Here is a 19,672-nt window from a genome sequence, read left to right as displayed (position 1 = left end):
AAGGATTGCTTATACATACCCAGGTGATGTTCTTGTGGAGCACAGGAGTCCTGGACACCCATCATGAGTCTGTTCAAGCCTTCAGTGAAAGGAGCTGTTCTCAGACCCTACTGATCAGTATGCAATGGAAGGATGCTGTTCCTCTCCTGCACCTTGCTTTCAAACAACCTATACACAGTGGCAAGTGCCTGGAAGCAGGAAATTGGGATCTAAAAACCCTTGGAAAAGTGGAAATTTTTTGGGCCTTTGCTTTAACAACTAGGTTGTCCTCATCAGACACATATTATACTTGCCCTTAAAATCACATTCCCCTCCTCTTGTAAATACATGACATTCATTAGGACAGCTTTACAATTAATTTAATTTTACTTAATTCTTCATTGTTGCCCCTCCAAAATTGCCAGTTGTGAAATGCATAAAGTGTTAAATTTTTGTCCTGTTCCTGTCTCTTTGAAGGATTTATTTCGACAAGGAAACTGACTTTCAATATGATTCATTGTTATATTAAACTGACTATATCACCTTGACAAATTTGGAAAATATAGGTGCACTAACTCACAGGGCCACATAAGAAGTTGGTAATTTTCTTGTACTTCTAGAATCAGATTCTGTTATTTTTTTAAATTATATATAAAATAACCTATCATTAAGGTTCCTTGAAATCCAAGCATTTTGATGATTCTATTTTACAATTAAGATGATACTATCAATAGACAGCGCGTCAATTTTATGTAAATAACATTAGTGTGTTTCTGAAAATTTATTAGAAACATCCCTTTCTATGGACAGTGGCATCTGTTACAGCTAGAGACTGAAAATATGAGTCAATTCAAAGTAGGCTTTCTAAATCTGAGATGTCTGATAGACTGCCATTAACATCTTAAGGGCAAATGAAATGGGTAAAAAAACAGAGCACAGACTTAAACACATTTTTAAATCCCAGTATTATTACTGATTTGAAGCATCTAAGACTCCATTTTTTAGCTACTTGACTTCAAGCACTTCTAAAAGGCCTGGAGCCAAAAAAAAATTTGGATGACTGTGAGGAAAGAAAAACAACCTAGATCCAGTATTTTTGCCAGTCCTGCTGTTTGGAGACTCCCTCTACCATTTGTATTTAATTTTCCTATCTTAGTACACACCATCTTTCCAACAGCTTCTGAAAGACAAGACATGCATCTCCCCTGACATCACCCAGCAGGAAACTACCAGAAATTAAGGGCCCAGCCTTGCAAATATATTGTCACGTGAGTGTCAGTGGGATACCCATGTGTAAACCCTGGTTTGATCTCTATCTCAAGTTGGCAGCACAGGTGTATTCTGTAAATAACTCAGCTGCATGTCTGCATTATACAATGCATGCATCAGCCAATTTTTTCGAAGATGTTTCAACTCAAACTAGGTCAAGTTATTTTACCATGCTGTTTTTAATCATTTTCTTGCCTCAACTACGCATCCTCATGTAGCTGTATGTTATGAACACTGAATTGGGCATGACATGGAGATTCTAGTGTAATTCAATCATTACAGAAAAAATGACATTCACATATGTTTATGTTTAGCCTCAATAAGAAGACAGTCAATCACTCTATACAGGGTTACATCAGATATGATTTTAATTATTCCTCTTGTGAAAAATACTTTTGACATATTTTTACTAACAAAATCACTGCAAAAATTAAATTAGTTTTACATGGTTTTGAAGAATTTGTAATCCTCTGAATGTAAAATTCTATGCTGTGAATGAATATTTCATTTAAATTGGGAAGAAATTAAATATTTCTCTAAATATTTATTTATTTTCTCTAAATAATTTTTTATTTATTTTCTCTAAATATTTATTTATATATTTCTCTAAAAAATCAAATAAAATGAATATACTCCCTTAGGAATCTTTCAAACCTTCATACGAGAATCACAAATCTCTTGTACCATAAGTGAACTGATTGCAATACAGCTTGATTCATGGTTGATTAATTCCAAGGAACTTAGAAGGTTATTCTGAAGTGCTGTTTCCACATTTAAGGTGATGTTAACTCTGCTCTTTCAGTGGTGTTTATCTTTGAATGAAGTGATCCGCTTCATAATTTGGATTCCCCAGAATGCAGCACAGAGGGAAAACAAGACCTACAACACAGAATTTACAATGAGAATAAGAAACGTTATATGAAGTTGGTTTAGTTTTTTTTTTTTTTGGGGGGGGGGCTTAGTTCAATTAAGAAAAAAACCCCAAGAATTCTAGGTGTACTGATAAATTCACTTTGGAAAAATATGCTTTCTTATTTCTACTACTCTTAATCGTGGACATTCCTGTTGAGTTTTGACAAATGATCTGAAGAATACTGACACTCTAAGTTGCATGATAAGGTATGAATAACCTTAAACAAGATCTATAGCAAAAGAAGTGTTCTAATTGCAATACAGTACGTATTTCTTCCCCAACCTGCTGTTTAGGATGAGATATAAGGTAGATTGAAAGCAAGTTAAAAGTGCAATACTCTTTATTTTGTCCTTAGCTCTTTGCAACTTTTTTTTTTTTAATTTGGTGAATTTATTGAGAGATCTAATAATTTTTTTTTCAAAATTTATTTGCTGAAAACTGCATTAGGATGAGTAGGAAAGATTTCAGAGTAAAGTCTATATTAGGTGATAGTTCTGTCTAGAACGCACAATGGAGCAAGATGAAATGTGTATGCACAAAGGCGCATGTGATATTTTGTATTTAACATTTCCTGAAAGAAACCCTTGTCTTTCACATAGTAAAATTTCTCTAACTTGGAAAATTACAAAATTAAGGCAGTTGTCATTAGTTACTGAAGTAAGTGAATTTTCTTCCGTGAGTAAAACAAAATAATTTGTTTATACTGAAAGATATTTTAATAATGTCATTTTTTGCTGGTTAAAAGAACCAGAACATTTTGAAAAGAATTTTTTGAGTCAGGTTGTAATAATTCTTTTATCAGATCAATCTGCAATCTAAAGGTTCTGACTAGGAGAGCTCTAATTTTAACACTAACATAATTTAACATTCGACATTTAATAATGCATGGCCCAAAGGTCTACTTCTGTCCTTATCTAGACAGTCACTCACTAAAGTACATGGGATCAGAATGTCCAACATAAAAAATAAATTATCATAATACCCGAAAAGCTACTAATTTTTCACTCAGTGAAGGCAGTGTTTGCTCTGATCCCTCTCAGAATCTTTCTGGGACAGGTAGAGGCTTCATGCAATGTGTACTTTAGGTGTACACTATGCATGTTTAGTAGCGCAAGATTAAAAGAGCGCAATGTAGGAGTAAGTAAAATTCAAATAAAATACAACTAAAATCCCCCAATTTTCATTCAATTTTTCTGAATTTCAATTCTTTTTATTGAAGGCTTTAATTCTACTTGAGCTGGGGCAGGCTGTCTACTGTGCTTAAAGTCTCTGATGATGCTGTTGGCACTGTACTTGTTGTCCTATTTGTAGGAAAAAGTCATAAAGTGCTCACCAAAAGATTTTTTCTAAGAATTTCAGACTTTAGGTATGAAAGATTTAACTTTTTATTTTTTGCATTATCACAAACACCTTGTAAAGTTGTATAGCGCTATTTTCACAGCAATGGAAAGGAAAATCTTTTTAAGCAGTACTGCAGTCACACACTGCATGTTTGGTGAGATTTTTCTATGCTGAGATGCTCTGCAGAAGATATCTAACTACAAATAACTATCTGTATTTCTGATCTGGTTGTTATGCAATTGAGATGAGTGTAAATTGTGATGTACATAACATGATGACTTATATTTAACATGTTCTTATTGTGGAAAAATTGTCATGCTATCTCCAGAAACACAACTTATCCACTTGTCGTAATTAGTACTTCTTTGACAGATTAATAAACTTCTTTCATTCCTCACCTCAGAAGGATCACTCCTATTCCTGAAGATGCATTAAATATAGAACTATTTCATTTTCAGAAGAAGCACATTTAAGCACATTTAATGACTGAGGTGCAGGGCATTGGTAGGGGATTAATGACTGTTGGGAGATGATGATGATCACCTGAAGAAGCACAGCCATGGGCCATTAAGCCCCAGGAAATATCCTCAGCTAAAGATGGTTATTGCTATTATAGCCTGAAAATGAACAAAATATCTCGGGTGAATTTCTCTTTTTTAAATGAAGTGATGCAGTTTCTTCGTTCTTAATTAAATTCTTCACTGTGAATTTCCTAAAGCATGCAATCAATGCTTGTGGGGGAGTATTTCAAATTGCAGTTATTATATCCAGCATGAAAAATCACATACTGCACATTGTGGATCTGCAAAACTAGTTCGGCTTCAATTCTATAAAATATATCAATTCTATAAAAGTATTGACTCACTGCCTATCAATGTCAGGACTGCCAGTACTTGATGGAAATAATGCATTTGGGAAACAATAATGCTGCAAGGTTCTGGGAGGTGGAGGGCCTAAGAAAAACCCAAACATCAGGATAAAAAATTAAGGGGCCACATCCTTGCTTGCATGACAGCAGCTCTGGCTGTCTGTACTGCTGAAATGCTGACCTGCCCTGAACAGAGCCAGCTGTATGGGGCTACCAAGCAGAAACTTGCTGTGTAGGCTGGAGTTCAGTTTCTTTTGATTGCTGCTACATATTTTGAAGTTACAAGGCTTGACCCACTTGAATGAATCGTGCAATCAGGTGATGTCAGGAAGGGAAAGCTGAGACGATACGTGCCAGAACTCCGAGCAGACAATAGTGTGGGCAGCAGGAAGCAGCAAAAGAGCATTCCACCAGGCAAGATGAACTATAGTTGACCAGTATTTTTCTAATGCCCTTGGGAAAACATATTTCCTGAATCCTATGTGCAGGTATTTTGTATTTTCTACTCAGCACTCTCACATGCGAATGGGTTAGGCTTTTTTTGGCTGTTTGGCTTTGGGTTATTTCATTTTCTAAATTATTTTCACAGAAATACTCATTCCTTCTTATATTGTCCAAACCCACTAATATTTGTCCTTTGATAAAAATAGTCAGATACTGGTTTCATAATTCATCTGGTTTTGAAATAAAAAGAGAGAATTTAGTATTATAACTTTTTCTTTTTTACACTGAACAAAGCTCCCCCACCAACAATATAACATAAGAACAATAGTTTCACTTCTGTCTTAAAATGAAAAATTACTGTAGACAGTATTCATATATGGAAGAAGTCTAAAAGCAGGATTTCTCACAACCCTATATTTAGCCGAGTTAAATGCAAACTATTTGCCGCTTTAATATAAACACTTGTAACATTTACCTGTTCAAGTAACTACAGATTAATTATATACTATCCTTTAGACTGCTGGAAGAGAAATATTTACATTGCCTCCTTTCATATAGTCTATTTCCATACAGCCCATATTCTCTCCCTGAATTGTAGAAATGCAAATACCATTATTCACAAGAACAAAGATGGCTTAACTAATGGATTGACTGCAGGACTGAGTCTGCTCTTCACAGGAAATTCCCACTGGAGCAATCGAAGTTTATTAGGCTGTAAAGTACTTTAAAATCATTAGCTGAATTCAGGCACCCACTTCTGCATGATTAGCTTTGTTGCTGAACACTAATGTTGTTTTCTGCCATTTTCTCTTTTGTAATGTCTTTGTATATCTGAGATGCCTAGACATGATGTCTTTCTTTTCTCCTGCAGATTTCATCTGGATAGAATTAGAAGGCTTTAGACATTGGTCTAAAAATGTAGACAAATATCCAAAGATAGTTCTGCTTTAAAGAGGGGGAAGAGTCTCAAACTACACCACCTCAGAGGCTTTCCAACCTAAGTCATTCAATGATTCGCTGACATTTCTCAGATTCTGTCCAGATATGTTTGCTCCTAATTTTGCTGCAGAGACAATCTGCAACTGTTATTCACAACTTCTGGGGTACAACATCAAATGAATGGGCTTACTATATTGAATTCTCTGAACACCTCTGTGCTGGATAACATATTCTTAGCTCTGGAGAGGGCTCAGGGAGATCAGCACATCCACATACTTCATTAAATTTGCTGTTCACATCATAGAGTGGACCTGATACTGGTAAATATGATAAACAATGTGATCTCAATATGAAACAATATGATCTCAATGTGATGCTGAGCCTTGTCAAATGTGATGCTAGAGTAGTTTACCTCATACTAAACATGATTAAGGCTCTTTTTATGTTCTTTATATACAAATCTGGACATGGCTTCTTCACAGGTACGAGACATAACTTCATACCATCAATAGTAACGATAATGTAATTTTTAGACTTTGTCTGAGACTCTGTCTGGACTGTGTCTGGGTAACGTCACTGTCCTTTCAAACTAAAGATGGAGATCATAAACAGATACAAAGGCTGAAAATTTTCTAATATTAATAACAAAATGATTGAACAAACTACTCTAGATTTCACAAGTACCTAAATGATGCATTTTTCACCAATACCGTATTTTTTTCCCCATTTCTCTACAGATGACTGTTACAGGTGCTGAATAGACAGAAGAGATAGAAAATTCATGTCTCATAAGTAGGGGAAGATGTTTCTTATTTCTGCAAGTCAGGATTTGGATAACAAATGCATGTATCTTCATTCTCAGTGCAATGTTTGGAGACAAGCAGTCTGAGGCTAGTAGAAAAATGCCATAACATTAGTAGCAAATCCAGAAATCACTAATCTTGTACAGTGCACACACCAAGAAAATTGCACACACCAAGATGATTAAAAAACGTTGCAATAATAATAGATGGAAAGAGAAGCTAGGAAACAGGAAGGTTCCTCCTCTGTGTGATGACTCCCTCATACTTGGAAATATATGCAGAAGAAAGTGGGAAGCCTATTTTTCTTTTTTTTTCTTTTTTTGGTGAAGGAACTGCGGATGCAAGGGAACAGGGACAGCTACAATAATAGTGTCTTCACAGCTTTTGTTCAAGATTTCTGTAAAAGCAGCAGATGTTTGGAAATTCTCCATAAGGGCTCATGACACACCTTCAGACTACTGGTGCAGCAGGTCTCAAAAATCCAGCATGTCCCTGACCTAGAACAAGGTGCATATCTGATGTCCCTGCTCACTCCAGGAAGGTGGAACCAGACTATTTCTAGAGTCCCTTTCTAGCATAACTATTCTATAACTCTGTGATTAAGACTCTGTTGGCACACACAGGATTTAGCCAAGTATTTCCAACACCCTCAAAGCTTATTGATAGCTCACTCAGGCGGTTTCTTCTTTTATGACATATCTCATAGGTTTTATGCTTCACTAATAACAAATAATGAGAAAACAATAGAGAAGAGATATATACACCTCCTTTTTATTCTGTTAAATGTTTTAAACATTCCTTCTTTTATTAAAATATGGTCTGAGACTCTAAAGCTAGATAATGCATGAAAACATAGCTGTAAAAGCCCAAATACCTTTAAAGGCTTATATTACCTACCCAGGAAAGACAAAGAAAGATCTGGAGAAAGAATATCTATTTCTCAGTTGCTTTCACAGCTGGACACATCCCCAGTATGAAATCAAGTGCACTGCAGAGATGCCTGAGCTAGCAAGCACATAAGCTGCTAAATCTCAGCACAGCACCAGCTTGACTCTGTCTTTCCTGGCATTGCACACAAGCTAGTAAGTCACATTCCTCAGTTAAATACGTGGGGCTTTTTACACAGGCTGTGCTATTGCAGTTATATTTAGACCTGAAATGGCTTATGTGCAAGCAGCATGTTATCCAGCATCATGTCCTTCACTCAGGAAAAGCCAGTCCACTGCTTCTCAAATTGCTTGTGTAGATAAAAGTATCCTGTTGAACTGTTACCTACAATTTACTTTTTCTCTTGAGTCACAGAATAATTCACAACCTAAGCACCAGGATTAGGAAGATTTTACCTCATTCCCCAAAAGACAAAAATAGTTACTGAAGTGGGAAGCTTTCCTGTCAGTCATATGAATAGGAAATCCAAAATATGTTAATAATTATTAAATCTTCGCCTTGTGATGAGCTAATGCAACCTGAAGACAGTATCAAAATCATACTCATTAACATCAATATAAACTCTGTATCTCTTCAGCATAAAATTTCTTATAGTATTTTATTGAGACATCTGAGAATACTTTTCACAGTATTACCCAATTCCATCTATAAATTTCTTGATCATTCTAAAATGTTTATCTATTTCAAGCTGACCTCAAAGTAAAACAATTTTAAAGAGAAAAATCCTTTTTATAATTTAAAAATATTTTAAAATAACTTCTGAACCAAGCCTTTTCATAGTTTTGCAATTAATTTCCAAAAAAAGAAATTTAGTGTTTGGAATATATCTATCATCCTTTGAGCTTAAAAATTTCATAAATCCTGTGAACAAAATTTACAATTTATGATTTGCAATTCTAGAGCACAACAATATTTTAGCGTTTCTTTCACATAGCTTTAGTTTTATTTCTGACAAAACAGCTCTGAAAAACAAGTTCAAAGATCAACAGTTTCAGACGACCTTAATTCTGAAGGTCACCTTTTGTATTTTAAATGTTATTAATTTTTTCAGCCTCAATTTAGCCCCAAATTTGAGAAACAAGAGCCATGGAAATTTTCTCAATTATTTTATGAGATCAAAAATTAAATTAACATTAAATCAACAATTAAAAATAAGGCTTTCAGAGAAGTTCAAAAACTGATGGTAAAACATAATAAAAAATTTAGCCAACCAGTAAACATACCTGTTTAATCTGTTGCAGACAAACAGGCCAAATGAGACTGAGAGTTATTGAGTCATTCATTGCAGGACTGAATTAAGTGAGATAGTCAAGTCACAGTTTGGCTAAAGTTGTTGAATTTAGTATCTTAAACATTTAAACAGGAGTTGCATCCATTGAGATGCAACATCTCATTTACTTTCACACCTGCCAGCAGCTGTAACATAATTGCATACACCCCACTGCATCACTTGTTGCTCAAACACAGCAAACACAACTTGTAGGGTTAAACAGACATTTTCAAAGAAGCATTTTGCTTCACAAGATATTATTTAATTGCTATGTAAATAACAGTTTAATCTTCATTATTAAAAAAAATAAAGCTCATTTTGCTTTAACTGATAGATTACTGCACAGATCTTATATTTTATCAAATTTATACTGTTCTCTCAGGCTTAAATAATTGAATGCTTTTAAATTCAGTATTGCAAGTGAGAAAGGCTGTATGTATATATGAGAGTAAGGGTAGGTTTTTTCTATGGTCATGGCTGTAAGCAATGTTTAGATACCGTATTGCTTAATCCTTCTTTGAAGAAAGTTTTACTTAAAAGGTGGGACAAATTCATTTAAAGGAGCAATGCAGAAGGGAGCTCTCCTTTATGTTTCATCCTAGTTTGAAAATACAGGAAAATTACAGCTACAGGGGGGAAAAAGGAAGAAAAACTGCTAAACATAACATTTCAGAATTTGGACAAGATAGTATCTGCTGTGTAATACTTTCCAAGGAGGCATCTACAGACATATTCCAGTCTCTTCAATCCTTTCATTTCTATATCAGTTTAATACAATACTACACTGAAGAAATGCAGTGTCCAATCTCTCCATCATTAGCAGGCATAAAATATTCTCTGTTTCTATATGGATGCCTTCATTTCAGAGTGTAGCTGTAGTGCACAACCACCCTGGCAGGTGGTGAAGAGAACCAAGAGAGCTCTGTCAGCTTAAAGAGTTCTGACAAAGGTGCTGCAAAGTGATCTCCGCTCACTGGTATACTAAATATCCTCTGGAGAGAAGGCTGACTAGCTATGAGCTCCAAAATGGAAATTTTTCCATTGTATGTGGGGAAAAATATTAAAAAAGTAATCCCAGCCTTTAAGTATAACCCACAGACATTAGATCACTGATGGGAAAAACTTTGCTGCAGATGTTGAAAAGACGTGATGGGGAAAAGCTGGCTTCTGTGACTAATGGCAAATGTGAAAGAAAGGATTAAGAATGTGCAGAGAGGGATAAAACAATTGAGTGACAAGCAGAAGGGATTTCCAGTACAGTGAACTAACACCAGAAAAGTATTCAAGACAGACAGGGGAAGATCAAGGCTAAAATTTACTCTAGATGAAGATTGCTCCTAAAGCCAACATGTTGTAAGGAGAAATGAATCTTTTAATTGAAAAATGAAGAACAGAGAAAGCTGTTCTCAGCATTAAAAAAATCAAACCAAATCAACCAATTTCTGAATGAAGGAAATGGGTCAATGTTCATTGATACCATAAAGGAAAAAAGCTTGCCATGGAAGGCACATGTCCACGTTAAAGGTGGAACACAGCGATCCTGCTGGCCAGCCCTCTTTTGAGGCCAAAGGCAATAAACTGTGACTATTCTTAAGCTTTAAAGTTCACAAAGAAGAAAATTATACTGAGGTTGATCCAGCCCTCTGTCTATTCTTTTACATGGAAAACTAGATGTCCTGGCTGTTGGTGTCTCTCTTCCCTGCTCTCAAGACATCCTATGGTGTGGTTCGTTGCTTCAATTCTTGCCTGGGGAAACTCCCATTTATTCCAAAAACTCATCATCTTTCAATTATACAAAAGAAGTTGTTATTGACATTACCCACCAATGCATTCAAATGAGCTAAATCATTCATATTCCCCCTTATTATGTCAAGACAATATAGTTGTATTGTTTAATTAGGTTAGAGAAAAAAAGCCTCATGGAAGTAATCTATATGACTTTTTAACAGGAAAACTAGGGGACTATGGTCCAAATAAAACTTCAGTATGGAAGGTGCAGAGCAGAGTTGGAGAAGAAGCACACAGAAAGGACAAATTAGAGACTGTACCACAAAATGAGAGAGAAACCAGAATTTAGATGAAAAAGCAGGCACTTATAATATAACATTTCTAAAATATAAAAACAAAACAAAACAAAAATTTAAATATCTCTCTTTTCTTGGAAAATGTGAGATTCATAATAGTTTTTTAAAAATCTGGAGATGCTGAAGAAAACATGTAATTTAGTAGAGATGGGAGGTACTAGTGAGAAACCAAATACACAAAAATGCTGTGAGGAATAAGCATTAAGGAGGAGTATATAAGAAAAAAATTGGAGTTAGAGTACTTCACAAACAAAACATGTCTTAAACTAAAATGCTGATACAAGAAGATGTCAGTATCAATGTGAAAGATATTAATAGAAGCATTTATATATAACTATTTTATAATATATATTATATATGTTACTAGGCTATATTATGTTTTACATGTAAATTAAATAAAAGAAGCATTTAATGTATTGATTCAGTGACTGAAAGGTGGGGAAGTCTTTAGGGAGACATAGATAAGCTGGATATAGTAATGAAGTAGACTACAAGAATTATAGAAAGGTTTAGAAAAATGGACCTGTAGGAAAGCTTGAAGAAATTCTGCTGTGTATTTTTGAGAAAACAATCAAACAAAAATACTCAGGAGGGGAGTAAGATCAATCTTTTAACATGTAAAAGACTAATACAAAAAGAAATTAGGATAAGCTAGTGCTCAGGGTAATGGAAACAAAACCCAAGCCTGTTCCAAATTTTCATTAGATACTGGGTGGTTAAAGGATGGCATTGCATTGGAATCAGCTATGTAAGGAAGCTGGTCTGTAAATGGTTAGACAGGCATGTGTCTATGTGTAGCTGAACTTGATCTTTCTGGCAGGATCTCCGCCAGTTTGGTATTTCTGTTTGTTCACAATGAATACAAAAGCACTCTCCACCTCTAAATAACTTTTTCTCAGATCTACTTTGCCAACAGTTGTTAATAAAGATATGTCTGCTTAGCACAGGGAGCAACCATGACTTAGCAACTATTTTTTTTGCAATAACCCACCTTGTGCAACAATTCACCAATTTCAGTCTCAGATGTGGTTGTCACCTTAGTAAAAATATGAAAAGCAGAATCTGATGTTTCTTTCCTCCACCGCCCTCCCTGCTCAGTTTCTGGCTTTGAATGTGGCTGAAGCTGCTTCCCATCAGAGAAGTCACAGGACTCCAACATTCAGAGATCAGCCTGCATTCAGACAATAGCTGCAAAGGCTGATGGCAGAAGCATGAGCTAATTTGCTCCTATTTTACACTTCGCATACTCTACACTAAAGCCACAGGATTGCATAGTAGAAATAATTTGCCTTTAAGACTGAAAGAGTAATCAAGTAGTTATGGTAAAAGCCTGGAATGCTGGGCTATTCAATCTGCATACTTTGCCACAGATTATGCAGCATAGAGCAAGACAATTAGTCTCTGTAGTTTCTTAGCTGCAAAAAGCTGCTGACTCTGTTTCCCCAAAAAAGAGTTACTTTCCAATCTCTATTTTACTAAAATCCAAGACAGTTTCTTTTACTACAGCAATTTCTGAGAAGACAAAGACATTTCAAAAAGACATGGATTTGGCCTTCTGTGTTTTTATTCTGACAACCCTCATATCAATAATTATTAATACTTTTTTCATTTTTTTAATCTCTACAAAAATGTTCTTGGATAAATACAACAGATATCCTTAAGAATCAGATAATTGCATGTATTTCTTATGTCGCTCCAGCTATTGAGCAATCTTAGTTCCATAAATCATGGCGCTGACCACATGAAGAGCTAAAAATGGTGTGAGAATTTCTTTCTGTCTCATGATTATATTGCTTTTAAAAAGTCACAAATCACAGGAATATGAACAATGGCAGAGTGTTGGAAAAAATAGCAATCCAGGCTTCAGTTTTATAGCAACATATCCTTTTCTAGTTCTAAGCTTTTGGGTTGGGTTTTTGTTTTGGGGTTTCTCTGCCCCTACATTGGACCCTGCATTAAAAAGTATGCTGTGCCCTGAATATGCTCATCTTGGAAAGGCTATTTGGTATTGTTGTATTTGTATGTCAAAGGGAGGACTGAAGTCTCAACAATTGTTAACCTCTCCCATGGTGAGCTAATAAAAGGTCAGAGACCCACATGTGGCTTGCAGCCTGGGGAATTTCTCTCAGTGTTCTGCCAGGGATGGGACTGCCTGAATGATTTCTCTCATAAGTTTTAAGCCATAAACTGCATCCTACTTGGCTTGCTGTGCCAAAACTGGACCCAAGGGTATCCAGAGTCTTTGCTGATGGAAAAAAAATTAATGCTTCCTATGGAAGCCACAGATGTTTTCCTGAGAGAAAGAGAGAGCACAGATGCTCAAATATTTCTCTACTTTCCATTTCTGACTACCTGTCCTGGCAGTAGTTCCAAGAAAGGGGGAGGACAGAGGAAGGCATCCAGCTGCTTTCAATAAACCTTGGCAGCACAGGTACTGAATGCCTAAACACTAAAAGTGTTCAAAACGGATTTTTTTCCTGGATTTCAAACTATGAAAATGTGATAGCATGTGCTAGTACTCCTCATCGTTCCATTTTGAGCAGAAATGTAGTGGTCAGGACAATCCTGCTAGATATAAAAGTAGAGAATTTTTAACTGTTGAAAAGATATCACTCATAGAAGGGGATGTCTGTATGAATATAAATACATACATACAGAGACATTCAAAAGGATATATAAAATACATATATCCCATGCATTTTCTAGAAAGACTTGTTTCTTCCATCAGACAGTAGGCCGATTGTCACAATATGGATTTGATTTTGCATTGCAGGGCCATAGTTATCCCCAGTGTAACTCTGAAGTCAAAGAAAACACTTAGGCAAAGTAGTATTATAAACTGACTTGACCCAGAATTGTGTTTACATCAGCTACCTCACAAATTTCATTGAAGTTAAATTACATTAGAATAAGGCTTATGATATTGTTTAGTAACTGTTTAGTAACTATTCATACTAGCCATTTTTTTGCCTATACACATTGATGTCCAAAGATCCTTTCATGGACACACTTGATCAAAAGTCTATGTTTCTGTTCTGGAAGTTACATAGCTGGTTTGAAACTTTTATACTGCCACTGTTCAACACTTTCCTCCAGTTCTACCTTTTGAAATATTACATAAGTATTTCTTAAATGGGATTAATTAGTCCAGTTAAAACACAGTAAATAAGTGGAACTAATAAGTGGAAACTGTATAGCAGATAGCTATAGCTGATAAGTAAACAGCAGAACAGCACATATATAAGACTGCAAACCTCTTGGATTTAATGGTTATTCATTGCTCAATTAATTAGCAGAAGCACTCTGAGTTAAGCTTACAGCTCACCAGTTTATTTGCTTATTATAAGGCCAGCTCTGTCCATCTCATTCATAGTTGCACACCTGTTTGCTACCTGCAGTCAGTGCCTGCCCCTCCTGTTACAGCCTTTATTCCTATGAAGTGGAAAAACATCTGTCTATCAACAAGGGAAACAAGCAGATGAATAGCAAGTGATGTCTGCAAGTGCTTTGGGAAAGAGTAGCTTTATAAAAGTGCTCACTTTCCCAACAGACAATCAAAAGGGCATTCCCTCCACAAAAATGAATTCTCTCCATCTGAATGATGTTGACACATCAGGCTGCTTGAACAGCCACTGACCACTCTTGCTCAGAGCAATCCCTCTCCACCCAAGTGCTCATCAAGTCCTTCAAGACCTTTCACTTACATTCAATCCCCCACATTTTTTGGGTTTTATGTCTTGATTGCTACCTAGACACCAGACACCTTTTTCTACATCAGCTCAGGGATCAAAGTGCATTGCAATATTCTTGCTTTAAAAGACAAGCTGCTCTCCTAGACAGTAAAGAGCAATAGCTTTGGCTTGACAGTTTCCACAAAGGTATTGTTGTTGAGTGTCTGAGCGCTCCTTCAAACCAGAGAAGCTTTAAAGCTGGTGAAGCCAAGTTCAACATGGAAGATAAAATCTTTTTAAAGCATAAGGATAAGAAGTTAGATCTTCTCTCAGTGATCTCATAGCTTAGCCATATAGGCTTCTGCTCCCCTCTTACAGATAGAAACCACCAGCAAGACAGAACATGTACGAATCCTTCTAGGAAAGAATGAGAGGAAGAAAGTGGTTTCACTTGACCCAGACATGAGAAGTCAGAAGTCTGAGCTTTTAAGAAAGTCACAAATTCGGAAAAAAACCTACTGTATCTAAGGTACACCTTGCCTAAAACTCTTCAAACAGGGAAAGGTGTTATGGTAATTTTGCTCCCTGTATTATACACTAATAAAGACTAGAGTTTGATTCTACCATGTCTTACTCCTTTGTGACTCATGTGTTGCTCTTCTAAAAACATCAGTGCCTGACCTTTCTGCTTTCTTGTCCCATTATTTTTAAAATAGAAACTAGTACTCCAGCAGTTAGAAAGTGAGCAATCATCCATTTTTTCTCCAAACTAAATGACAGAGGTCTTTAAAAAGTCAGGCGTCTGCCCAAAATAAAGCATCCCTTTGCAACAATAAAAATAAATCCCTAACTACCTATTTAAAAACAAGAATTAAACAATTGTTAATTGTTCATTAAGAATCAAAGAGGTTTTTCCAAGGACTAATTAATCTAGGTATAATGCTTTTCTCTAGTTTTAATTATTTGAAATATTTTGTTCTGCTAGCCCTTTTAATTTTTTTCTACTCCTAAACTCATTCATAATGAATCCTTTAATATTTACTGAAATTATACTCCTTTTTAACATCCTTCAAGCTCTCTCAGAATATAAGCTTTTTGCAGTTACGTATTAGCCATATAATTTTTTCAGCAGTACTATGCAAACACACTGTTTTTTTGGTTAAGCATACTTAAATACTGAATCATACAGAAATATGGAAAACAAGTGAGTTATCATTGTAATCACTAGAGCAAGAGAATGAAAGGGAGCACGATTACAGAAGTGTAGACACAGTTCTGACAAATTCATATATATATATATGTACATGTGTGATATAAGAACTAATCTTACAACCCTTACTCATAAAATAATCTTACAGAAGTCTATCAGAGGACACACATTAAAAATACAGCATTAAGCCCAAAAATCTGAAAGAAATAAATTCTTTTTCAGCAATGAGAACAAATACTACACCTTAAAAAAATTATATCCAAAGGAGTAATAAGATAATCTTATAGAAAAATTACAGGTATATCTGTAGTGATGACAGATAATGGAATCTGAGGAGAGACTAGTACAGACAACTTGGAAAATGGCTTTGAGTAATGATTGTTAAAGAAAATACTGTCAGATACCACAAGATTAGTCTATCTAAGGAATTTACTACTGATTTCATGACACCATCAGAAAACAGCTGCTTTCTTTTTGAGTAAAGGAGAAGCTAACTGGTTAAAAAAGTAACTTAAAAGCACCTCTACCTGCCGCCAACCAGAGAAAAAGAAATGAACAAGCTACATATAGATTCAAAAAAAACTGCAGTCTACAGTTTTATGTAGATGCATTTAGGAACAGAGACAAAAATGAAGAAGAACCAAAAAAGTCAGAATACAGTTACTGTGTTTCTGAAGAGACAACCATGAATTTTTCATTAATAAACCCACACAATTAGGTAATTCAGATGCATAGGTTTGCTCTATCTGTAACTAGGAGCTTTCTGTGGGACTCTCTCAAAAGGGCTGGTTCTAATCCACAGAGGAGGAACTGGATCAATTTGCTTCACTGTGCTCATCAGGCTATGAGCCATGCTAAAATACTGAGCAACTGGAACATGAGGAGTGACTCCTAGATGTTCTCTTCATCCATACAGGGTGAGATGGACCTCGTATCTTCCAAAAGGCTGCAACAATGGTAAAGGCCACTTTCTGATGCTATTTGATTTCCAAAACAGGCCTTGAATGGGCTTCTTGTTAAGTTGTTCTCCCACACACATTCATAACAAGAACATGTAATACCCAAAAAGTGAAAAATTTATTCTTTGTAGTTTTTGTAATTTTGCCCAGTGGTTTGTTAGTTTTATGAATTCCAAGTCTGTTGATTCCTATGTGAATTTATACTCAGTACTGAAATACAATTGTCTGGAAAATGTGAGATAGAAAGAAGTAGCATTTATTTATATATCTTTAATATAGCTGAACAATTTTAGAGTAAAAAGACATATGCAAAACCAATTAGACCAATATTAATGATTTTATCTCCATAACCCTGTATTCTCTTTACCAAGTACCTTATTGAAACATAATTTAAAAACCAAATCAAATAAGAGTTCCATTCTGATGGTGTAAAACTTTATCCAGGGAATTGTGCAGAATGTGTGGTTCATTAAAAATGAAATAAAATTTGTAGTATGACACATATATCTGGAATTAGGAAATAATGGTAAAGACATATATCTGTCATTACTCTGTCAAAATGCAGAGACTCATGTGGGATTGATACAACTGAATCCTGTTACTGAGATGAGGAGAGGAAGAACTTAGCAACCTAAAAGAACTAACTCTAGATTTGAGTATGCTTTCTTGGGTGTTTAAACATTTTTTAAAAAGCAGTTCAAAATGATTGATCTCCATAAAAAGCTTTGCTATGTTTATGTAAGGTATGTTAAGATTTACAAAACCAATTTTGTTCAATACATCTCACCCCCTCTGCTACACAAAAATCTTATGCAATAGATTTATTAATCAAAATTACATGGCTATTTCTGTATGGGTTCTTCTTTTCCTGCAGATCATGTCTTATTACAAATCCTTGATGTGCCTGCATCATACTTGATTTTATCTTTGTTAAACACACATCTAACCTTGTATGAAGACATCCTACTGTAGTGCAGACATCTACCCTGTAAAAACCTGACAACTTAACAACTTTTGGGAATGCAGTACCTGAGAAGCCTCCAAGAACAGCCTCTCCTCTCTTGAGTCCAGTTGTTCTCATCTGGTCCATCAAGTGTAATACAATCCTTTTTATATACTGGCAACTAGGCAAAGCAACACACAGCTTTAACTGTACCCAGCCATGCCGATTCTCCTTTGAGTTTTGTTGAGTGGGAACATTCTTTGGCATAAATATTGAGTTCTCTTGGAAAAACTGGCTGCTCATGTCTTAGACAGACATGCTCTTTTCTTGGTAAAAACACCTTTCTGAATAACCAGTCACAAAAAACAAATGGTGAAGTTATATTCAGCTGGTAAAGTGACAAATGGTGTTCCTCAGGTTTCAGTCCTAGGGTCAATTTCATTCCATTTCTTTATCTGGGTGAGGAGACCAAGTGTACCCTCTGTCTCTTTGCAGAAGACACCAAGATCACAGGCAGTGTTTGATCTGTTTGAAGGCAGGAGGGGTCTGCAGAAGGATCTGGACATGCTTGATTGATGGGATGAGACCAATTGTAGGAGGTGAATCTTCAAGAAAGCTAAGTGCCAGAGCTTGCAACAGCATCTCAACAACTCCAGGAAGTGCTACAGGCTGAGGGCAGAGTGCTTGGAAAGCTGCCCAGTGGAAAAGGACCTGGGAGTGTTGCTCAACAGCTGGCTGAACATGAACTGTGAGTGTGTCCAGGTAGCCAAGAAGACCAGTGTTATCCTGGTTTGTATCAGCAGCAATGAGGCCAGCAGGACCAGGGCAGCGATTGTCCCTCTGTACACAGCACCGGTGTGTACAGAGGGACACCTTAAATTCTGTGTCCAGTTTTAGGGTCCTCTCTACATAAAAGACATTGAGGTGCAGGAGCGAGTCCAGAGAAGGGCAAGAGAGCTGGTGAAGGGTTTGGAGCCCAAGTCCTAAAGAACCAGCTCAGGGAGTTGGCATTGTCTTGGTCTGGAGGAAGAAGAGGCTCAGGAGGAACCTTACTGTCCTTTACAGCTGAAAGGATGATGTAGTAAGGCATGAGATCAGTCTCTTCTCTCAAGAAAAAGAAAAGAGGAAATGGCCTCAAGTTGTGCCAGGAAAGGTTTAGATTGGATATTAGGAAAAATGTCTTCCCCAAAAGGATTGTCGAGCACTGGAACAGCCTGCCCAGGAAAGCAGTGGAGTCATCATCCATGGAAGTATTTAAAAGATATGTGTATGTGATGCCTACAGATGGGATTTAGTGTTGGACTTAGCAGTGCCGCATTAACATTTGGCCTCCACAACCCTGGACATTTTTTCCAACCTGATTCTATGATTTTATGGACTGAGACTAAATTCCTATTTCTCTAGAAATAGCAAGCAGGCAAACCACTCTACCAGTGCTCGCCCAAATAAAGCTCTGTGTGCAAGGAATGTTAGGTTGCCATACAGAGGAAAGAGAAGACCTGCAATGTGCCATTGCCAGGGCCAACATACGGTGGAAGAAGCACCATTCAGAAAGAATCAACTCTTGTCTCATAGCTGAAGGGCAGCACAAGGAAGATTATTTACTTGTATTGAGTCAGTAATATGTTAAAGAGATAGCAAAAAGCAAACACGTCAGCAACATTTGCATGTTGGTATAAAACCCCTGTTAAGCTTAGAGAAGTTAAAAAAACATGCTCTTGGGACACATGACAAATAAACATATAAAGTCCACTTGTCTCTTCCCCAGAACAGTAGTAGAACTTTCATAACTTCATTTTTGCTGCTCTCCTAAGGAAAATGCTTGTCAAACACTGATGGTTATGACTCCCTTCATAGTTGTCTCTTTTTTATTTTTTTCTTTCCATTTTTACAATTGACATCTTGCTCTTGCACCAAAAATTGCACCAGCAACAGTCTTAAAATAAGCAATAACCCCCTGCTGGTTTTAGTTCTTCCCTCTTCAATGACTTTATCTTGTCACTCAGCCTGGCCTGGCATTCCATGTGTTGT

The 19,672-nt window shown here is 36.2% G+C and overlaps 1 protein-coding gene across 1 annotated transcript in view; it reads right to left on the bottom strand.

Moving 5' to 3' along the window:
• Nucleotides 1-1,677: 1,677 nt before the first annotated feature.
• AGMO (alkylglycerol monooxygenase) overlaps nucleotides 1,678-19,672 on the bottom strand; it is a 187,809-nt gene continuing 169,814 nt past the window's right edge. Inside the window, exon 13 of the mRNA XM_084206708.1 lies at nucleotides 1,678-2,127. Within this exon, the coding sequence (XP_084062834.1) occupies nucleotides 2,047-2,127 (81 nt within the window). The 3' untranslated portion in view covers nucleotides 1,678-2,046. The remainder of the gene's footprint in view (nucleotides 2,128-19,672) is intronic.

Source organism: Fringilla coelebs (genome assembly GCF_963513975.1).
Source record: "Fringilla coelebs genome assembly, chromosome: 1".
Classification (NCBI taxonomy): domain Eukaryota; kingdom Metazoa; phylum Chordata; class Aves; order Passeriformes; family Fringillidae; genus Fringilla; species Fringilla coelebs.
The sequence above is the reverse complement of the archived record's forward strand: the minus strand, read 5'-3'. Positions and strand labels throughout refer to the sequence as shown.